This window comes from Apodemus sylvaticus, chromosome 21, assembly GCF_947179515.1.
Source record: "Apodemus sylvaticus chromosome 21, mApoSyl1.1, whole genome shotgun sequence".
Lineage (NCBI taxonomy): Eukaryota > Metazoa > Chordata > Mammalia > Rodentia > Muridae > Apodemus > Apodemus sylvaticus.
In genome coordinates, this window is record NC_067492.1 from 46,107,624 (window position 1) to 46,128,086 (window position 20,463).

The window sequence follows — 20,463 nt, forward strand, 5'->3', positions numbered from 1 at the left end:
CTCCTGCTGGGCGGGGGTCCCCTGGGTCCCACACTGCCCGGGAGGGAGCGAGTGCTGAGCTCACTGCCTCGGCATCTGCCCTCCCCCCCACCTCTGGTGTGAGGGCCAGCGGTACTCCCGCCAGCGCCTCACTCCCTAATAGCTTTTTAAGTCCAACCACATGTGTCTGAGGAGCAGCTCGGTGCCGCCCCTCCTGCCTCTGCGCTCCCCCTGGCTCCGTGAGACCACCCTCTGCTCACAGCGCCTGGGGCTGGGAAAGGGATCTGGCTCCCGGGCCCACCTGAACTAGACAGGCTGGTGACCCACCGACCGGCAGGCCTGAGAGTAACTCCGGAGGGTCACGTGAGGGCAGTGTTCAGGTCCTGGGGTCCGGGGTCCCCTTCCCCCTGAGCTGTCCGAGAGCTTGTTTATGCCTCAGTGCTAGGGCCTCGGGCCAGCGCTGCTCTCCTTGAACCTAGCTCCACTGGAGTGACCCCACAGTCGCCTCTCTGACTCAGTACACATGCGGTTCCCTGTGCGTGTGAGTGGTCTATCGGGAGGCCTGTGGGGTGCGGTTTCGCAGGAGGGGAGTAAGGGCTTGGAACAGACCAGCAAGCAGGCCTGGGGTCCTAATGAGAAAATTGCTTCCAGCCAGCGAGCCCTGCTCTGCGGCTGAAATTGCATCCAGCCCCAGCCAGCTTGAGCTAAAGAAGACCCCGCCCTTTGGCAAGGGTTTGGAGCAGCCTGAGTGCAGCTCTTTCTGCCTGCCCTTGTCCCGTGCACCTAAATTGAGGCACCTTAGTCCCCAGTTGCTTGGGCAGGACTGGATTCTAGACCCAACCATCCTCATCCTCAGGAGGTAGATCTCCTCCCTTGCCACACGGGCCTGTTGCAGTTACAGTTATAGCCACTGTGTGCAGAGGGCTCAGAGAGGGCCTCGGGAAAGAGAGGGCCTCGGGAAAGCGAGGCCACCTGCCCAGTGGCCTTTGGCTTACAGAGAAAGGCTATCCAAGGGGCTTCGGTCCTCCATCAGCTCAGGTACAAATCTGCCTGTGTCTAGGTTGTCTTCTAGGCTGCCTCACTTGGAATTCAGCCTCCTCGGGAGCTAAAGCAGGCCTTCTGTACTCCCAGAGCTCAGCACCCGAGCCCTAGGCAGGACAGCCCAGCGGGTGAGAGACTGATTTAGCTTGCTTGCTTTTTTCCCTCACTCAGTTCTGGTCTCTGAACAGAACTCATTGCAGAATTTGTGGGACTTAAAGCAAAATGAAAATGCTGGGTCTCCTGTTGAGAAGCTAAACATGTCAAGACAGTGATGTCAGAAACCAAGGCCACGAAGGCAGCTCGCTCAAGGCAGCTCAGTTTCCGAGGAGAGTTCGTGCCACATATGTACTGCTGGCTTGGAACCCTGGCTCTTCCTGATCAGACCAGAAGGTTCCTCACTGGTGATGAGGGAGACTTGTGGACTCTGGGGCCTAGGGGTGGGAATCTCTTCTTGCCTGCAGACTTTGTTATCTGATGATACAACCCCCACCCCAACTTGTGGTCGTCCTGCTTGTGGATTTTAGAGATGATGCTAGAGAGGAGGGGGAGAACCAGCTACATGTTCCATGCTGTCAGGGCCCTGACACCCCTGGCCTGGTCACCCCCAGAGATGCAGAGATAGAATCACAGCCTTGGGCCTAGATAGACCTAAGTGGAACCTGTCGCTTGCTGGTGCAAAGGTGGCTCAGGTTGGCCTGTCCCTCTGGGTGGGTCTTCCTCAAATTCCAAAAGCTATGTGGAGAAGAAGGAGCTAGTAAGAGTGCTGGGGAAGAAGGCAGGAGGAAGGAAACAACCCCATTGTCATCCCTAAATTACTGGCTGGGGTGGCAGGGGAGGAGGCGGAAAGCCGACATTGTTTACTTAATTAAAAGTAAACAACAATTTGCCGCTGCCAGCCTCCCATTAGCTGTGTGTGGAGCCCTAGAGCAAAGCGGAGACTGACTTTAGGCTTCCCCACCAAGCTGCCATCCCCAGCCTTGGCTTCTCCATGCTAAAACCCTTCCCAACTGGATCCCTTGGCACTCAGGCCCAGGAGGGAAGGTGAACCAGAGCCTTTCAGGAGTGACCCACATCCCAGGGGGTCCTAAGTGTTGAGACACTGTTTCAGGACATAGTGGGGACTCTAGTCTGCTCCTGTCGAGACCCTGGCTAGATTCCAGTCAGCCCAGGTTGTGGCAGCTAGGGTGAAGCAGAGGCTACTCCTCCTAGCCTGATGTTGTTCCCTGAGAAAAGTATGGGACCTCGTGACCAAAAGGCCTAGTCCACACTACCTGGAGGCCAAAGGCCCCTCTGCCCACCTCCCACACTTCCCTTTTAGCAGCTTATAAGCATCCTTCTTCCATCTTTTTGGCTCTGCTCCCAGAAGGGGCTGCTGGGGGCTCCTGGAGGGCTGAGGAAAAAAAGCCAAGCTTCTCAGGGGCTGCAAGAGAGGCTGCTGGAGCATATACCCTCTCCTCTGGGTCAAGACAAGACAGCTTCATGTAACACACACACACACACACACACACACACACACACACATTGGGGAACTCCTCTAGACGGGGATAGTGAGTGTGAAAGGCTATGAAGAGCTTCTGCTGGCCTCTGGGGTCTTGGAAGACCATCTTTTCAAGGTCTGTCCCTGCCTCTTCTGCGGAGCCTGTCACAGTGATGGAGAAAGCAGGTTTCAGTCTAGATCTGCTCAGGCATGATCTCAGAGGCAGGTCACCTGCTGAGAGACAGTCACAAAGGCCCAGGAGCACTCCTGTTATACAGCAAGGGCCTTGTCCTTTGTAGAACACTCTCAAGCCTTTGGGGGACCAAGTGACCAGGTCGGGAAGTAGCTCAGAAAAGAGGCTGGCCAAGACCATGCAGCCCAAGGGCCAGACGTGAGGAAGGCACTAATAGTGCGTAAGTGGAGCCCCAGGATTCAGCTTCTGCCCTAAGCCAGCCAGCCCTGGCCCCCCTGAGCCTTTGTGAGTGTGCGGACATTTTGGTTGGGGCTTGCAGGAGGCTTAGCACCAAATCAGCAAAGGCCTGGGATGCTGTGTGACCTACAGACCAGGGACCGCCCCAGACAGTGCGCTGCTCTCCGGGTCCACAACAGGAGAGTGAAGAAGAAATCTGTCCTTCCAAGATTTCAGTTCTTTCTTTCTTCATTTCCTTTGCCTCTCTGGGGTCAGGACACACACACACACACACACACTCACTCACTCATAGATCTTGGGATTCATACACATCAGGACATTCACAGGCACAGGCACTGGCACACAGAACAATCTGGGAAGTTGGTCCTGCGCTTAATTGAGTTAAGGGGCTGGGTTTGGCAGGACATTGTGTATTTGAGCTGCACTTTCTTACAGAGGCAGGAGGCAGCCACTCAGGCCCCCCTGTGCAAGCTGTCCCTCCTTTTCCCTCCAGCCCCCCACTTCCCTTGCCGTAGATCATGCACAGGGATAGCCCCCTCATCTGCTTGCTTTCTCCCCTCATTGCACCCCCTCTCCACTCAGCTGGTGTGAGTTGAGGGCCAGGGCCTCCTGAGTAGGTGCTTCCAGCCTGAGGCGGGGGCACTGTCAGGGAGAACCAACAGGCCAGTCTCTCCTCTAGCTTCTCATCCTGTATCTGCAAAGGAGCTGCGAGGTACTGCTGATTAGAAAGTGGAACAGGCCAGGTGGCGGTGGCACAGGCCTTTAGTCCCAGCATTCAGGAGGCAGAAGTAGGCGGATCTCCATGAGTTCTACAGAGGACAGGGAAACCCCTTTGGGGAAGGGGGTGCAGAGGGGGTGAAGCAGTCTTTCAGTCTTTGCCAAATTTAAACCACCAACCCTAACTAAGAGACAGGAACGGGTTGCTCTTGATGCTCCAGGCCAGTGTCCCTAAGAATGGATACAGAGCACGCCTGTGGAGACTCAGGGTGCTGGGGACTGAAGCCCTTCCTCGCGGGAACCAGACAGTCCCCTAGAGCTCTGTCTCCTATGGCATGCATTGCACTTCAGCCTCTGCTCTGACAGGGTCTCAGCTCAGAGCTAAGGCTCGCCTCGCGCTGAGAAGTCCTCATCAGAGCCTAGCTTTGGTCACGAGAAGGACTCATCAGGAGTGAGGCTGGAGGACCATCAAGTCAGCCTCCTCAGTGCCATATCCCAGTACAGAACACGTCTGGCTCCTGCCACTACTCTGCCCCAAATCCATAGCTCAGAGGAAGCCTCAAGCAAGCTCTTAATGGCGGTGGGGCGGCGGCCAGTGAAGGCATTCAGGGAACCACTGAAAGGATCCGAGCCCTTCTGAAGCCCTGTGGGTAGCTGGGTAGCAGCTGCCTCCCTTGACGACTGTGTGCTGGGGTTGAGGACTGGCGCATGGGTAAGGGAAGCAGCCAGGCCCAGCCAGACCCTTCGAAGTAATCTGTACTGCCCAGGGTCAGAGGGGCTGCAGGGTGGCCTCACCTCGGCTAACCTCTGGGCAGAACAAAGGAACCTTTCTCCCGCTTGCTTGCAGCCCGGGAGGGTGTGTGTGCCTGCCTGTTTCTGTTCCTGTGCCTACGTTTTGTTTTTGTTTTTGTTTGTTTTTTCTCTCCCTGACTTCTCCATTTTTCTCCCTGTCTGATGCTCCTAATCTGGCTTTCAGCCTCCATCTTTTCACTCCCGCAATGTGGGCGGTAGAAGGATTTTTCCTTTCCAAGAGTTACCAAGTGTAAAGACAGGTTAGCACCAAGGGCGCCCAGAACGCCTCGGGAGCAATTTCGGGGTCAGCAATGGAAAACTCTCAAATGAGAAGCAGCGTCCTGGGGCCCGGATGGGCCCAAGGATCATGGCAATCCCTCCCTCTGCTAATCCTCACCTCCCTTTCGGAGGCCTCCTTCCACTGGGTTCCCCACCGCAAGCTGTTCCTATTCGGGGTGTGTGGCTAGCGCTGTCTGCCCTCATCCCCAGATGTGCTTGTGCAGTCACGGGAGCCTCTGTTTCAGGCAGCTCCATCCCTGATACAGACAGGTCTGGTGGTCATGCTGGGTTCTTGCCCTTCCTGCTGGGTCCAGCGTTTGTTCAGAGGGAGCCCTGTCTGCCGAACTTCTAGGCCAGCACCCCACGGGCTCGCCCTACCATGACCGGCAGAGGGCAGCTAGTGTTAACTCGCTGCGCCACCTAGCTACCTTGTTGGGGAGTGCACCGCGAAGCTCCTTGAGCCCCCACGGGGTCCTTAAGGACCTTTGGTACCTGCTAGCCCGGTGGATAGATGGATTGGTCATTGTATTCCATAAATAACCTGAATTTCCCTTATATGCACATAGTACTTTCTATGAAACCATCCTTAGTCCCCACGTAACATCTCGTTTTCTGCGTAGGTCCAACCAAGCTGTATTCCATTAGGAGGCTAGAGAGACCGACCAGGGCATCTAAATAATAAGGCTACAGTTTGGGCCTAGGCCTCTGAGTCTAGGCCCAAAGTCCTTCCCAGCCCCCAGTGCTACACAATGGGCTCTGATTAGAAAATTAGAGTTAGCCAGGCATGGATAGTGCATGCCTTTAATCCCAACACTCTGGAGGCAGAGGCAGGCAGATCTCTGAGTTCTGTGCTAGAGTCGTTTACAAAATGAGTTCTAGGACAGCCAGAGCTACACTGTCTCAAAAAAAACAAAACAAAACAGTAAAACGATGATGATAATAACAGACACATTTTTATTTAGAACAAAAAAACCAACAACAACACAAAACACACTTGGAGTCAAGATTCCAAGTCCTTCGTTCTTGTCTAAAGGCCTCTATCGGGCCTTGTGCCTTCCAGGTCGGGCGGTGGACAGAGCGCTCTCTTGCCCTGCCCTTTTCTAGGAGCCCTGGGCTCCTTCTGTCCGTTGAGCCCTTTGATAGGAGGTTCAGCTCAGGTTTACGGGATTAAAGGTGGAAACAGGAAGATGGCCTGTCTTCAGGAGGGGAGGAAGGTGCCAGCTATGAAGTGCCCTGTCCCTGGGGCGCGGGGGAGGCAGGGTAGAGGCCACAGCTGCAAGAAGGGTCTGGAAAGGGCTCTTCAGAGTCTTTGAGAGGGGGTGGAGATGACACAGTAAGCCAAGTCAAGGCCTTGTGGGGCTGATGGCTTGGGGGGGGGGGGAGTTCCCTCTGGCCCAGGCAGCCAGGCTTCCAGTGCTGACCCAGATGGAGGCTGCCCAGCGGGGAAGGTTTGAAGACGGGGCTGCTAGGCGTGTAGGTGGGAACCAAGTCCTGCTGAAACATCGGATTAGGGGATGTCTTTGTTTGCTACCTTCCGCCAGCCAGAGTTGGTCTGCCCACCGCGAGGGCCCTGCCCTGTGGGGACTGAGGGGGATACTTCAACATAGCTTGCCCTTTGGGGTGACTTAAGGTAGGGGGCTCTACCAGGCTTTTCTCATTAAGCCCCCATCATTCTTGGATGAATTCTTCACAGGAGTGAGCCGCACAGGAGGGGGCACAGGGCTGGAGATGCCCAGGGCAGCAGAGGTGCAAGGGGCGCAGGCCCTGTGCCGCCATCTTTGTTCCTCAGGCTTCATGTCCTGTGGTGAAGAAGCCGTGGCCTGGGGACCTTCTCTGCACTAAGCTGAGAGGACTCACTTCTCTTTCTTCCCAGATTTTTTCCCTCCTCCTCCCCCAAACTCTTGCTCGCCCTCTGCCGCATGCTCTGCTTTACAGACTAGCAGTGAGAAGCAGTTCGCCCTCTCTGCCTGCTGTCTTTGTGTCTTCATCTGCCTCCTCTGGGCCTTGCATAGGCCTCACTCTCACACTGCTTGGCCTGGCCTGACTTCTTGCCCTAGCTCCTCTCTACTACCCTTGTGCTCCTAGACTAGGGTTCACTTCTTCCTTGAAGCTCCTGCTGGCCCCAGGCAGTCACCTATGTGACCTTCAGGGCCTCTGTCGCCCCTCTCATCCTAGGGCTGGCATTAGGGACTGACTGCTTCCCTTCACGAGTAATGAGACCAAGGGCAAATATGTTTGGCTGGGCTGGGGGTGGGGATGTTGCCCAGCCCTGGGAAGGGGAAACACTATTAATAGCCGCAGGAGCAGCTGGGGATGGGGGTGGGTATCGGCTAGCCCGGCCTGGCCTGGCCTGGCCTGGCCTGGCCTGGGCTACTCAAAGGTCCAGAAAGGGCAAGGCTGGAAATAGAGGGTGTGGGGTAAGGCTCAGCTCCTCCGGCCCCAGGCTGGGGTGGGGCACATCCCCTACCCGCCCACCCACCGCTGGCTCGCCCAGGCTCGCAGTGTATTGAAGTCATTCCCCGCTGTCAGTTTCTGCCCAGCACCTTGAGGAGGGGCAGGTTCTTCAGCTAGGGGCCACTTGTCTGGACCCCATTGTCATATGATCCCTGGATCCAGGCCCTTGGAAATGCTAGACACAGCTGCTGGCAAATTGTGGCACCAGCCAGCATTGCCAAGAGTGGATTTGTCTGTAAAGAAGGCAGGGCTGTGGGCAGCAGGCGGTGGTGCCTGCTATCCTAGGGCTAGGGTCTGTCTGTGCCTCTGGCTCTCTGACTCTAGGACTGAGCAGGGCAGTGCAGGGCAGGTTGGTGGAGCTGGAATCTCGGAGTCCAAGGGCAAGCTCTGTGCTCTCCGTCTCTGTTGGCCACGTCTCCTGGGGTCTTTTCCCCATCCCTCCCCATGGGGTGAGCGGCCTCAGTCCATTTACTAATGACTGCCGTAGGGGGACGGGACCTACCTGTATCGTGGGGCAGCTGACCTGCCCTTGAGTGGCTAAGAAACCCCTCTGCTGCAGTTTACAATAGGTAGTGAGCCAGGCCCCACTGCTCACCACTGGGGTCTCTGGGTCCAAAAACTGCCATCTCAGATGCACTTCGTATGTCACCAGTGAGCTAAAGTGGCATCTGAGCAGAGCGTGGAGGGGGTGGGGGATGGTAGCATCTCATCCATGTTTCTGACCCGTTCCCGGCTTCTTCTGTCTCCCTTTACCTAGATGTTTCTCTGTCTCCTTTGTGCTGAGGGTAAAGCTAGGGTCTCTAGATGGGTAGAGGACCCACATAGTTCTCCAGCAGTGTAGACCAGTGGTTCCTTTCTGGGAAGGGGAAGGGAAGGCGAGCCTGGGCCAGGTGGCTTCTGCCTCTTCTTGGCTCTGAGTCGTGCCTGCTCATTCGGCCGACGTACTGCCTCCTACCCGCCATCTCTGTGGGGACTTTGCTGTGGTGGAATGCCCTGCTTGTGGCACCTCTGAGAAACCCGCAGGGATGGGCATAGCTGCCTAGCAAACTGTGAGTCTGCTTGTCCACGCCTGGTCCCTGAGTCTCTGGGTCCACATGGGGACCTCCCCATGTTTCCTGGGGGGCCCCTGTTAGACTGGGTGCCTTTGTCTGTGTCCTCCCCTGGGGGCCTCTCTCTGCGACCTCACCTTCTTCCTCTCCTCTGTTGGCCTCAGCCTGGCATCCCTGAGCACTCCATCCTGCTGCCCACTTGTCCCCTTGTCCCACTGCTCGGTGCCCATCTCTGTCTCCAGCGCTCACGGCAGGCAAGGACCTCCCTGGAAGGCCAGACCGTCACGAGGGTGGGGAAGATGGAAACCCCACTCTTGTTACCTAGGAGAAAGGCATGAGTTTAGGAACACCTTCTCGGTATACGAAGGTGGTGGTGGTAGGCTTGGCGGCTTGGTGGTTAGGGTTCCTGTTTCCACAACGTGAGTGAGGGTGAGTAAGAGTTGAATAGCCTTCTCCTCATGTAGGACTTGAGGCTCTTAAACAAATCCTCACCACGAGAGCTATAGAGAGAAGGCAGGCCGGTGGTTTACCCTCAGCCTGCAGTCTGGTCTCTGCTTTTACATGGTACCTAGGAAGCAGGAGGAGAAGATGGTGTGAAGGGTAAAATGTCATTTTCCCATGCTCTCTCTGGTCCACCATGTCCCTATTGTCCAGCCTGTCAGGTTGTCCGCCTGTCTTGCCTTGGGCCTCAGTCCTCAAGCAAACCATATGCCCCTGTGGTTGTGACTTATTGTCTTCCTGAGACATCTTCCTCCTTGAGCACCCTCTGCTGCTCTGGTGGGTGTCTCAGGGCAAAGCCAGAGCCCTTGTGTCAGTGAGATGGGGCGGTGGGTGTGGAGAGGAAGGTTGGTGGACACTTGCTTCACCCTCCTTGCACACCCACAGCTCCAAGACTGTGATTCCAGTCAGGTCCCTGCTCCTAAACCATGAGAATCTGAGGTGACAGGGGGGAAGTGCCAGCCCCTGGACAGCTTCGTGGGGGGGGGAGCGTGTTTATGCTAGCATGGGCACAGGTGGGGAACATAGGGAAGGAGCGGGAGACCTGAGAAGCCCCTTGTCTCCCCAGCCCCGCCTCCCTCTGCCCTCTGGCTGCCCTGCACTCTCAAGGACTTCCTCAGTCCGGGTCCCCAGTGTCCTGTTTGCTGAGACAGGGAGAACCCCTTTGTGACCCTTCTCCCAGCCCCCACCAATCGCAGGCCCCCTCCTCAGGGTGTCTCAGATTCTCTGACTTGGGTTTCAGGAGGTACAATAGTCACATTCTGCAGCTCTGATTGCTGCAGGCTGGGCCTCTGGCTCTCCTTGAGATTGGGTTTCCTGTGCCCTGGACACTCCGGAATCACAGAGGGGGTGGGGGGGGAGGCAGGCAGAGGAGATGCAGCCCTAGGGAGGACAGGACCGGGAACTGGAATCACACCCCTGCCTGCTTCTGGACCAGCAGTTTGCCATAGTTGAAGTGTCCCTCTCTGTGGCTGTTCCATCTTATGCCACCTTGTCTCGACACTGAGAAGGGGCTGGTGGCATCTGCAGGTGACATGTGTGACTGAGGGTATAACAAGTGTGTCCACATGCCGAGGTATATGCTTCTGGAGCACGGCAGAGGCCGATCTGTGCACCCCTCCGGGCCCCCAAAGAGTATGTTGGGTGAAGTCCATGGAGGCAGCTGGCCAGCGAGCTATACGCAGCTGCCCCTGCAGAACGAGCTTGTTTCGCGTGGGAGCCGTGGAGTGTTGGCTGTAGTGAACAGGAATTCCTCCCTCACTTGCTAGGAGCCATAAATACATCCTTGTCTGTGGTTGGAGATACACACACACACACACACACACACACACAGAGAGAGAGAGAGAGAGAGAGAGAGAGAGAGAGAGAGAGAGAGAGAGAGAGAGAAGTGAAGGAGAAAGAGCACTGCAGGGAAAAGTGGGCATGACAGGCAGGTTAGGAAAGAAAACCCAGAGACAGAGCCACTGAGGGGCTTGGGGAAAGGAGGGGCCATTGCTGGCCTCTGTCAGTTGCATACTGTCTGACACCTGTGGTCTATAAGCTGAGGCAGCGGGGGGATGACCTGTGGGATGACCGTGACTAGAAAGCAGGCGGCCAACCTGCAGTAAAGGTCCTTTTGTAGAACCCACTTGGGCCTGTGCCCACTCAATCCAAACTCATCACCTCACTCGCTCCTTCGCAGCCTGGCCTCCCAGACACCCTGTGGAGTAGCGGAGACCACTAGCAGGGATGGCCTCTGCTCATACCTTGTATGAACATCCTGGGTCCTCAGAGAAAGACAAGAGCTGAGCTTGTCTGTCCTAAGGTGCCTGATCTATAACCAACCACCCAACAGCACTGAGAATGAACTGTGAGCTCTCTCCTACCTGGCCCAGGTGGCCAGGGCTCAGCCACCTGCCCATCAAGGGCCTCTGTCAGCCATGGGTGGGGCTTGGTCATCGGGCGCTTGCGTTTGCAGGGCCAAGTAGGAGACACTTTAGAGCCTGGGGGAGTTGGGTTCTTCAACTCCAGGACTCAGGAGACCATTGAGTTGTCTTGGGTTGGGTCCAGGGGAGGTGGGGTGAGCCCTTTGTCCTGGTTCCTTCTGGGAAGGAAGTGGTAGGAGCCCCGGGCTCTGTAGGAGGGGAGTACAGGGAGGAGCTGTTTTCTTTTCCTAGCCTGGGCCAGACTGCCCTGAACTGGGGAGACCGGAGCTGTAGCCCAGGAGACTCGGCCACAGCGAACTAGGGGACCAGGGTGACAGGACGGTGGGCTGGGCAGGATGAGAGACGAAGCAGCACCTGCCCGCCTTGTATCATCCCTGTCTCTCCACTGTTCCACGGGCCACCAGCTGGCCCATTGTCCCCAGTGAGAAAGCAGACACTGAGGGCGGGGGGGGGCGGTTCTGTGTGGGCCAGAGCTCACCCACTGCCAGAGGCGCCCAGAGAAAACTGTCGATGGGCTGGGGACAAGGAAGGGAGGAAGAGAGGTGGCTGACAACAGGCCGGGCCAAACTGGGGAAGGCCACCCTCCACCTCCAGAGTGGAGAACTCAGCCCCCACTGCTCCGCCTCGGGTCCCCTCCTGCGCTTTTGGCAGTGGGCAGTGTGCAAGGCCTGTGAACAGGAGATAAAGAGTTCAGGCAGAGTATTTTTTCTCACTAACCGTGGATTTGGGTTGTTTGTTCAGCTGGTGGCTCTGATAAGCCCCATTCTCCCAGATAAAAGCCAAGCAGCTCTGAGGCGGGGCCACGGGAGGGGTTATTGTAAAGGGCCTTCCCTCTCTCCGTCCTGTTAGAACCTCCTCCAGGGGTCCCGGGCAGAAGAGGGAGTCAAGGTGCCTGGACACTCTGTGGCATGCTGCCCTGGGGCCCAGCTGCTGGTCCCTAGGGATGTCGAGACCTTGGTTTAAGACATCCCAGAGAGCCTGCCACATGGGAAAGCCAGCCACTGGCTCCCATCTCTGAATGTCAGGATGTCCCTTGGCTGGCCCCTGAGCCTGACCACTGAGGACCCGGTGGCCTCTCCGGTCCCCTGCCAACCCCATCTCACGTCTACCCGAGATGTATCCTGGGCTGACATCCTTTGGCCCTATGGGACAGGGGTCCATTCTTGGGCCTAGACTTGGTACTCAGAGTTTCAGCTGCCTTTCTGAAAAGCTACAGTGTTGCCAGGGCACCGGAGGCTTCATCCTCTCTGCCCTTTCCCGGTGCAGGCAGGGATCCTAAAAGCTGAGGCTAGTACAGACCTGCAGGACCCTGGCTGCAGCTGCCCTGGCCCTAGGGCTGCCTCCTCTGCCTGTGAATCTAGATCCAGACTTCCAGTGTTTCTGCCTTTTGTCCTGGAGCTGAGCTGAGCTTGTTGGGGGCTGGTGGTGGCGGCATTGTGGCAATGCTGGCTAAGGCCGCCAGCCATAAGATGGCTGCCAAGGTCTAAAATGGCTGCCAGCAGCGCCCAGAGCCACGCCCAGTGGCGCGTGGCAGCCGGCCTCATCCTCCCGGCTTCTCCTGTCTGCTCCTGTCTATGAACTAATAGTAATAACAGCGGCACCCTTTTGGGAAGTGTCCTGGTTTAAAAGGATTTCCTGTCTGTCGCACTCTCCTGGAGTCCTATTTGTCTCTGCCGCAGTCAGTCGCCGTCGCTGGCGTACTTCCATCTCTTTGTCACGTTCTCCACTCTTTTCTGTCCTTTAGCTGGATGTGCATGTGCACGCTGTGTGTGTGTGTGTGCGCGCGCGCGCGTGCGCGCGTGCATGCATGCACGTGTACACACACAGGCACACAGCACTCCCTCTCTGTTTGGCTTTTTGCAGTGGGCCAGTTGTGCTCCTGTGGGGTAGACTCTGAGCCCCCTTGAGCTGACCCAGGTTTGGAGGTCTTTGGGGTTGTGTTGGTCCCAAGATGAGTGGGATTCACGGCAGGCTATGGGCGGCAGCGCGTGTGCCATGCATCCTTTGATGTCCTGCAGGCCAGTCTTGAGGTGTCCCTTTTTCAGCAGATTGAGGTAGTGTCACAATGGGGTTCCAAGAAGGCCCTAGCACCTGGACCCCTTGGCTTCCATTTGGACTTGCGCCAGACCCATGGATCCAGAGAGTAAGAAAACCCATACTGTGTGATACCAGGGTGCAGGAAGGTCTCAGGATACAGCTGGGCATTATTACAGGAGGAGCCATGACCCCGCCCCCACCTCATGGCAAAGAGGTGACTGGCCTGCAGTGGCATGGAAGGCTGCACCTCAGGTCAGAGGGGAGCTTGCGGACACTTTCCTCGTAACCCCTACCTCTTATTCCATAGCAAGATTTACTACTATATTTTAGAATTTAAAAAAAAAAATTGGAAAAATAAAGTAAACAAGGACTGGGGCTGTAGCTCAGTGGTAGAGCTCTGGCTTTGCATGCACACACAAGGCCCTAAGTTCAATCCCCAGTACTGACAAGAGAGAAAACAACGTGAGCAAGATGAAAGAAAAGAGTACCAACATACCATGAGATAGCCCAGGGCCTGGCCAGCATTCCCAGGCACAGACGCAGAGGGCCCTGACTCTCAGAGCAGGACCCACCAACCCCACCTAGAAACCAGCAGGCTGTACATGGAACTGTGGATGAATGGCCCAGTGGCCCAGCTAGGGTGTCTGGGCCACTCGGAAGAGCCCTGCAAAACCTTGGCCAGAACCAGGGCAGAGTGTCAGATGCCACCCCTGTGGTCCTTGTGAATAGCTGAGTCTTCACCCAGCGCTCCACAACCTACCTCAGCACCCCCACCCTCTCACCAGCTGTCATGCCCAGGCAGGCATTCTGGAGGTCCCCATCTTGCCCCTGGCACACACAAAGCTTTGGAGGACCTAGGGGGGCGAGGGTGGGGGGCTTTCTCAAGCTCAGCAAAATATTCACACACACACTCCACCCTGCCCCCAGCCCTCTGTGAGCTTCCACCACACAATAGGCCCTTGTCTCGGGGCTCCCTCTGAGCAGCTGTGGCAGTGGGGCATGAGACAGCCCAGACAGGCTGGCACAGAATTGGGTGGCAGCAGGGCACACCTCCCCCCTCCGGGTTGCCAGGCATTGCTTGTAAGCATAAAGGTGAGACAGAGGGGCATGAGTCCACAGGAACAGCATTAATTAATGAACTCGGGGATGGGAATGCCCTTGTGGGAGAGGGAGGGCCCCGGGGGTCTGCCCTGTTACCGACAGTGCCCATCACTGGCTTCAGCCTCCTGAATGCAGACTCTTGGTCAGTGCTATCTATCTATCCATGGCAACTCTGTCCCCCCGGGCTCACTGAGCAGTTTCTGGAGGTAGTTTGGGTTGTCACAATGAAGGTGCTATTAGTGGGTAGAAGCCAGAGATGCCTCCCCACTGCCACAATGACCAATCCAGCCCAAATGTTGGGTGAAGTACTTACTGTCATTGATTCCCCCCAGTCCCTCTGGGCTAACCCCGGAGCCTGGGCTAGCTCTGGAGCCTGGGTGAATAGGGTCTACTGCCTGGTGTCGGTAGCTGAGGCTGGAGGGTTCCTGCTTGGTCAATAGTTGTATGAAACCTTTCTCCTGGCTGGGCAGTGATGGTACATGCCTTTAATTCCAGCACTTGGGAGGCAGAGGCAGGTGGATTTCTGAGTTCAAGGCCAGCCTGGTCTACAGAGTGAGTTCCTGGACAGCCAGGGCTACAAAGAGAAACCCTGTCTGGAAAAACCAAAAAAAGGAAGGAAGGAAGGAAGGAAGGAAGGAAGGAAGGAAGGAAGGAAAGAAAGAAAGGGAAAGGAAAGGAAAGGAAAGGAAAGGAAAGGAAAGGAAAAAGAAGTAAAGAAACCCCCTGACCCTTTCTCCCTTTTGTTCTCCTGCAGAATCCGGACAATCAGATAGTTCAAACCAGCAAGGAGATGCGGACATCAAACCACTGCCCAACGGTCAGTGTCCACCCCATTCTCCTTCCCTTTCTCACATCTTCTGACTTGGGCTGTCGTCCAAGGAGAGAGGCTTCCCCTGGTATGGTCCCCTTTTCGGGGGACACCTGAGGGATAGTGTGGAGGCCCTGAGGGGTCGGAGTTGAGCAGGGGGAGAGCTTCGGGGAAATAGGTAGGCACCCCATCATGGCCGCCTCCACTCACGAGCCGTTTTCTTTCTTTAGGGCACTTAAGTTTCCAGGACTGCTTTGTGACGTCTGGGGTCTGGAATGTGACAGAGCTGGTGAGAGTATCACAGAGTAAGTGATGTGTCCTCGGGGACAGGGACCAGGACTAGGATGCAAAGGGGGTTTTTCAGATCTCACAGGGCTATGTTGATGACATCTTGGAGACTTTCTGTCCCTTAGGCCCTGAGGTGGGAAAAGCATTGCCCAGAGAATCCTGTCTCTAATCTCTGCTGTGGTGGGGCAGGGAACCCACAACCAAAGATTCTTCCTTTATACCCCACCCAGGAAACCCCACCCAGGAAACCCCACCCAGGAAAGGGTTCTTCCCAGTTGCCTAGACATCACAGGGAGCTTCCTGGGCTTCTGAGGAAGAGGCTCGTGGTAACCTAGCAGCCCATAAGGTCCGCCACAGCATAGCATATTCCAGTCTCACCAACCTCTCTGTCTTCCAGCTCCTGTTGCAACTGCATCAGGGCCCAACTTCTCCCTGGCAGACCTGGAGAGCCCCAGTTACTACAACATAAATCAAGTGACCCTGGGACGGCGGTCCATCACCTCCCCTCCTTCCACCAGGTGAGCATGGACTGCGGCCTCGTCACCTTCCTAGCCACCTCCCTGCGGCTTCCTGGGTGCTTTGTGGGCTGGCACATCATCATGTGCGGCCGCTCACTGGGCTTTATGCTTCCGTGGAAGACTTGATCACAAACATGACCCCTAAACATGGCAAGCCTGTCTGGAAGTGCATCTCAGAGGAGGCGAATCTTGTAGAGATGCTGTTTAAGCCCAGACACAAAGCAAGGTGGTAGGAAGGGGCTGCCTGGGGACTCCCGGTAGCCTCCCTCTCCATCAGAATTGGACACCTTGTCAGGATTATCCCCGCAGAGTACTTTAGAGACCAGAAGACTTGTAGACTCATTTAGGGGAGTGGGAACCGTTAGTTCTGCACGCGGAGGTTGAGTCTCTCTTTTTTAACAAGAAAAGTTTTTATTCACTTTTAATTTTTTAAAGTTTTGTTTTTATTTATTTATTTATTTATTTTAAGACAGGGTTTCTCTGTGTGCTGAGGCTCTCCTGGAACTCATTCTGTAGACCAGGCTGGCCTCAAACCCAGAGATCTGCTCACCTCTGTGACCTGAGGGCTGGGACTAAAGGTGTGCACTGCTAACGCTTGGTGTGGGTATGTGCACGTGGCCAGTGGCATCAGAGCTGGGCTTACAGCTCCCTGTGGTGAGCACTGGGGACCAAACCCAGGTTCTCCGCAAGAGCAGTCCGTGCTCCCAGCCTCTGAGCCACCTCTCCAGCCTTTGGTGTTTGTTTTTAGTCTTTCATTCGAATTTTAAAAATTAATTTATTTACTTATCTTTGTTTTTTTGAGACAGGCCCAGCTAGCTGGCCTGGTATTCACTGCAGTCCCCCTGTGTCAGCCTTCTGAACACTAGGATTACAGATGTGAGCCACCACCGTTGGCTTAAAGCACTCTTTAATGACTGAGCGCACAGCTGAGAGTGGGTGGGGCGTAGAGGGCAGGCGAAGGTGTTTTGCCTGGTCTGTGATGGGCCTTCAGGGATGTCCTGGCAGCCCAAGGCAGAGCAGTCTGGAGATGCTCTACTCCTGGAGCTTTGGTCCACTTGGCTTGCTTCTTCTTCCTCCTCAGCACCACCAAGCGCCCCAAGTCCATCGATGACAGTGAGATGGAGAGCCCGGTTGATGACGTGTTCTATCCCGGGACAGGCCGCTCCCCGGCAGCTGGCAGCAGCCAGTCTAGCGGATGGCCCAATGACGTGGATGCAGGTATGGACAGGGCAGGGGCAGTGTGGCAGCCTGTGCTTCCCGGTGGTCTCTTTTGTCAGGTGGCACTTTCACGTTCTTGGGTCCTAAAGGTGTCAGACCATGCTGACGGACGGGAACCGGGCGAGGAGCTCGGCCACCCAAGTTGCCAGCCGGCCTGTCAGCAGGGTGGGTAGAACGGACGCCTGCGAGGCCTACAGTGCCGTTTATTGAGGGTATGGCCTCTTCATAGATCTCTTGCCTCTAGAGACCAGCCTTGTGGTTCCCTGGATTAAATCGTTTCCCCTGCGGGGGCCCAGGGTTGTGTCTGAGACTTCCTGGCGTTCTGAGGCAAGGGCAGCCTTTGTTTTAGAAGGAGCTCAGTAGCATTCCTGGCTCCACCACTAGATGCCAGTAGCAAACATCTACCCCTTCTTTAGTCGGTTGTTTTTGTTTTGAGACAGGGCTTAGCTAGGTAACAGACAGGCTGGCCTCACACTCTGAATGCCCTTACTTCAGCCTCCCAAGTGCTGGGACTGCAGGGTGCATCCGGCCACCCTATTGGATGACTATAAATGTTCTTAGACATTGCCAGGTGCCCCCAGGGAGACAGGTTTGAGGTAGGCTAACCCTAGCCCTGGGGTCCAGCTTTACCAAGAAGCTCAGAGCTGGGGGTGGGGGAGCAGAACTGTCTTGGGAAGTTAGCAAAGAGAAGAGATTCTGAAGAGCCCAGAGGAAGCTGCCCAGACCTTCCAGTCCTCACTGAGCTGGCTTCCTGCCGAGCCCAGCCAAGGGCTGCTCCAGGGCAGGTTGGTCACAGGCAGCCAGAGGGACAAATCTGTGCACACCAAAAGCTGTGAATGTCCGTGAGGCGTTGGGACAGGAAAGTGCGGACCTGCCATTGTACAGTGTACTCAGAACTCGCCCAGTGCAGATGGAGCTGGAGACCCTCTGGAGGGGTCTGCGACCCACCCGGGCTTCATTGTTTGAGCCGGGTGTCTGGTAGAATGGGCTGGAAGAGCCTGGGCCGCCTCTGGCTTTGGATCTGCTTCCCATGCAAAGACAAGCAAAGCTTAGCTCCCGGCCTTGGGCTGAGGAAGTAGACCTGGCCCCCTCTAGAGCGCCAGTGGAGACTGCTCTGTGGAAAGCCCTCCTCCCCCCCCCCCCACGCATGACTCGGAGGTTCCCTCACAGGACCTCCTTGTGGCAGACAGGGCCTGGGCCAGTGTGACCTGCACACCCCCCTAGGGGACTCTCTGGAGTTGGATAGAGAGGGAACTGAGAAGGTTGAAGCCAGGCTTGCCCTTGGGCAGGTGACATCTGCAAGGACCGCCGCTAGGGTACCTTGAGGACCCGCTGACTGCCTGTGACTCCATGTTCCCAAGAGCCTCCTCGCCAGGCTTCTGCGGTCTGTCCTCTGTCTGCTCTACCGCCTGCCATTTCTGCTGCTTCTGGTAGTCCTGCCACGCGCTGCGCCCCCAGGACCCCTTACCCCCACCCCCACTTGTCGTTGCTTCCCTGGGCTGCGACAAATCGCCAATTAAGCAGCCCAGCTGCAGGATGGGAACAGCTGGGTAGGCACTGTGCGACAGCAGGGACAGCTGTGCACAGCTGGTGGGGCACTCCCCCCGCCTCACCATGCCAACTATCAGGTGGTACACAGCTGCCGCCAGATAACACCTCTGCTGGTCGCAGGGAGCTGCCCCGCCCCAGCTCCGCCACTTCTCTCTGTGGTTGAAACTCTGGGTTTCTGTTCTGCATCCCCCTTTCCCATCAAAACCAACTAGATTTATCCCTCAGAGATGGAAGCTCAAACTCTGCCTCACCTCCACCTTGCCTGGTTGGTCTGGGCGTGGCCTTGATGCTCAGCCCTGGACAGAGATACCAAAAGAATGTCCCCTGGGAGTTGTGTGACAGCCTGTCACCTGGACGGAGATGTTGCTGGCTTACAGTCTCTGACCGTCAAAGGCAAAGCTCAAATGGGGTCCTTTTTGTACCCCTCTCCCTGGCTAATACCCCCTTGCCTTTGGCAACAGGGCAGAGAAGAGCCCCACTCTCTGAGCCCCATGGCCAGGGCTGTCCTTGTCTTCTCACTGTCCCCAGGGTGGTCCCAGCTCTGGCTCCCGCCTTTGCTCCCCTGGAGGGCCTCTAATGGTGCTTCCCTTTCCCTTTCCTCCAGAAAGAGAGCTCTGATTTCTTCAGGCCGAGTACCTAGGGCTCAGGGTGTCTTGTCACAGCTCCCAGCCCATACATCCCCACCCGCGACTGTCTGGTTCCTCTCATGGCCGTCACTCCTGGCTCTCCACCAGGCGTCTGTGGGCTCCTCATGCACCCCCTTCTAGATGCCCGCCCTGCACCCATTTTAGTTCCTTTACCGTCAGCAGTGGGTGCCTTCCGTTGTCACCCGTGCCCAGCATACCCTCCCACGTTACCAGGGGCCTCGTTTTCCTCTTCGCAGAAGCAGCCATAGCCAGACTGCACCCCTGAGGTCAGGCCCCAGGAGAAGCAGGGCAGGGCCCGAGGAAGAGCTGCTGGGCGCTGAGGAGAGAAAGCTGCTTTGCTGGCTTCCCACCCCAGCCAGCTAAACCCGCGTGTTGCTGCTTCCTCCCCCCAGGCCCTGCTTCTCTAAAGAAGTCAGGAAAGCTGGACTTCTGCAGCGCCCTCTCCTCTCAGGGCAGTTCCCCACGCATGGCTTTCACCCACCACCCGCTGCCTGTGCTTGCTGGAGTCAGACCAGGTGAGAGATGGGGGCGGGGCTTAAGGGGACACTGCGGGAGGCAGCCACAGCGAGGGGCAGCTGGCCAGGTGCAGCAGGGGGCCAGGGATCACTCTGAGTTACAGATCTGGGCTCCCCAGGTGGGTCGTGGCACAGCAGAGGGGTGGCGTGGGATGGCCGGTGTACCTCTGAGAACCAGGCTGCCCACTCAGTTCCTAGAATCCCTCCCACGTGCTAACTCTGGCTGTGCAAGTCTGTGTTGGGTGCATGTTCTGCACATGCTCACTGGGAGCTGCATGCAGCCTCCCCCTCCCCCACCAGCAAGTAGTTGAGCCAAGTTGCTCTCCTGTGGATTAGAAAGAGCACTGCTCAGCAGTCCAGGTTCCCGGTGTCTGTCCTAGAGCAAACCGTCACCTAATCTGGGCCTCCCTGCCTTTCCCAGAAGTGAGGGGCTGGGCCAAAAGGACACAAGGCTCACCATGAAAAGGACTGTCTTGCTGCTCTGAGGGAACATCTCTTCAGGCCCTGAGAAGATGCTGGATCTTCCCAAGGGTGGGGCCAGGCAGGATACCCGGAAACCTGGCTCTCCCGCGGTCCCCCTCAGCACCCATCTGGCAGCAAAGGCCTGGCTTTTGTTTGCACGCGGCCCTGTGTCTGCCATGCCTCTCTTCTCTTCTGTAGGACACGACAGGGAGGTTTACCTCCCGGCTTCCTCCTTGGGGCCTCCTGGCTTGGAGCCCAGAGGCAGCCAGCACTGGGGCAGGGTGTGGTGGCCACAAGGTGGGGGCAGGGAGCCCAGGCCTTGTGCAGGCGGCAGGAGGGAGGCAGGCAGGCTCCACCCTGCTGCACTCCATTTTTATGAACTCCAGAGAGAAGCCAAGTTTCCTCAGCCCCCTAATGAAACGGAGAGCAAGAGGGAGCTGATTGGAAACAGACAGGAAAGTGGAGAACTTGAGGGAGAGCTGAGGCCAGTCCAGGGGTAGGAATTGTGAGTGCGCAGCCGCAGGAAGGAGGCCTGAGCGTCCACCAGCTGGAGCTGTGTGCGTGCTGGGTGCCGACCCTGCACAGGCAGGGGCTGTCTGTCCAGAGACCACGGAGCCATGGTAATCCGCTGTCTGTCCTTCAGGCAGTCCATCCAGGACAGGGCAAGTGAGGTGTTT

General features: G+C 56.7%; 1 protein-coding gene across 6 annotated transcripts in view; it reads left to right on the forward strand.

Moving 5' to 3' along the window:
• Positions 1 to 20,463, forward strand: part of Nfix (nuclear factor I X) — a 94,274-nt gene that overhangs the window by 58,173 nt on the left and 15,638 nt on the right. For 4 of the 6 annotated variants that reach the window (XM_052167184.1, XM_052167186.1, XM_052167189.1 and 1 more), the window contains 5 exons: positions 14,534 to 14,596; positions 14,818 to 14,892; positions 15,273 to 15,393; positions 16,475 to 16,611; positions 19,202 to 19,324. In XM_052167184.1, coding sequence (XP_052023144.1) covers positions 14,534 to 14,596; positions 14,818 to 14,892; positions 15,273 to 15,393; positions 16,475 to 16,611; positions 19,202 to 19,324 — 519 coding nt within the window. The remainder of the gene's footprint in view (positions 1 to 14,533; positions 14,597 to 14,817; positions 14,893 to 15,272; positions 15,394 to 16,474; positions 16,612 to 19,201; positions 19,325 to 20,463) is intronic. The other 2 variants (XM_052167188.1, XM_052167190.1) reach the window with 1 other exon arrangement.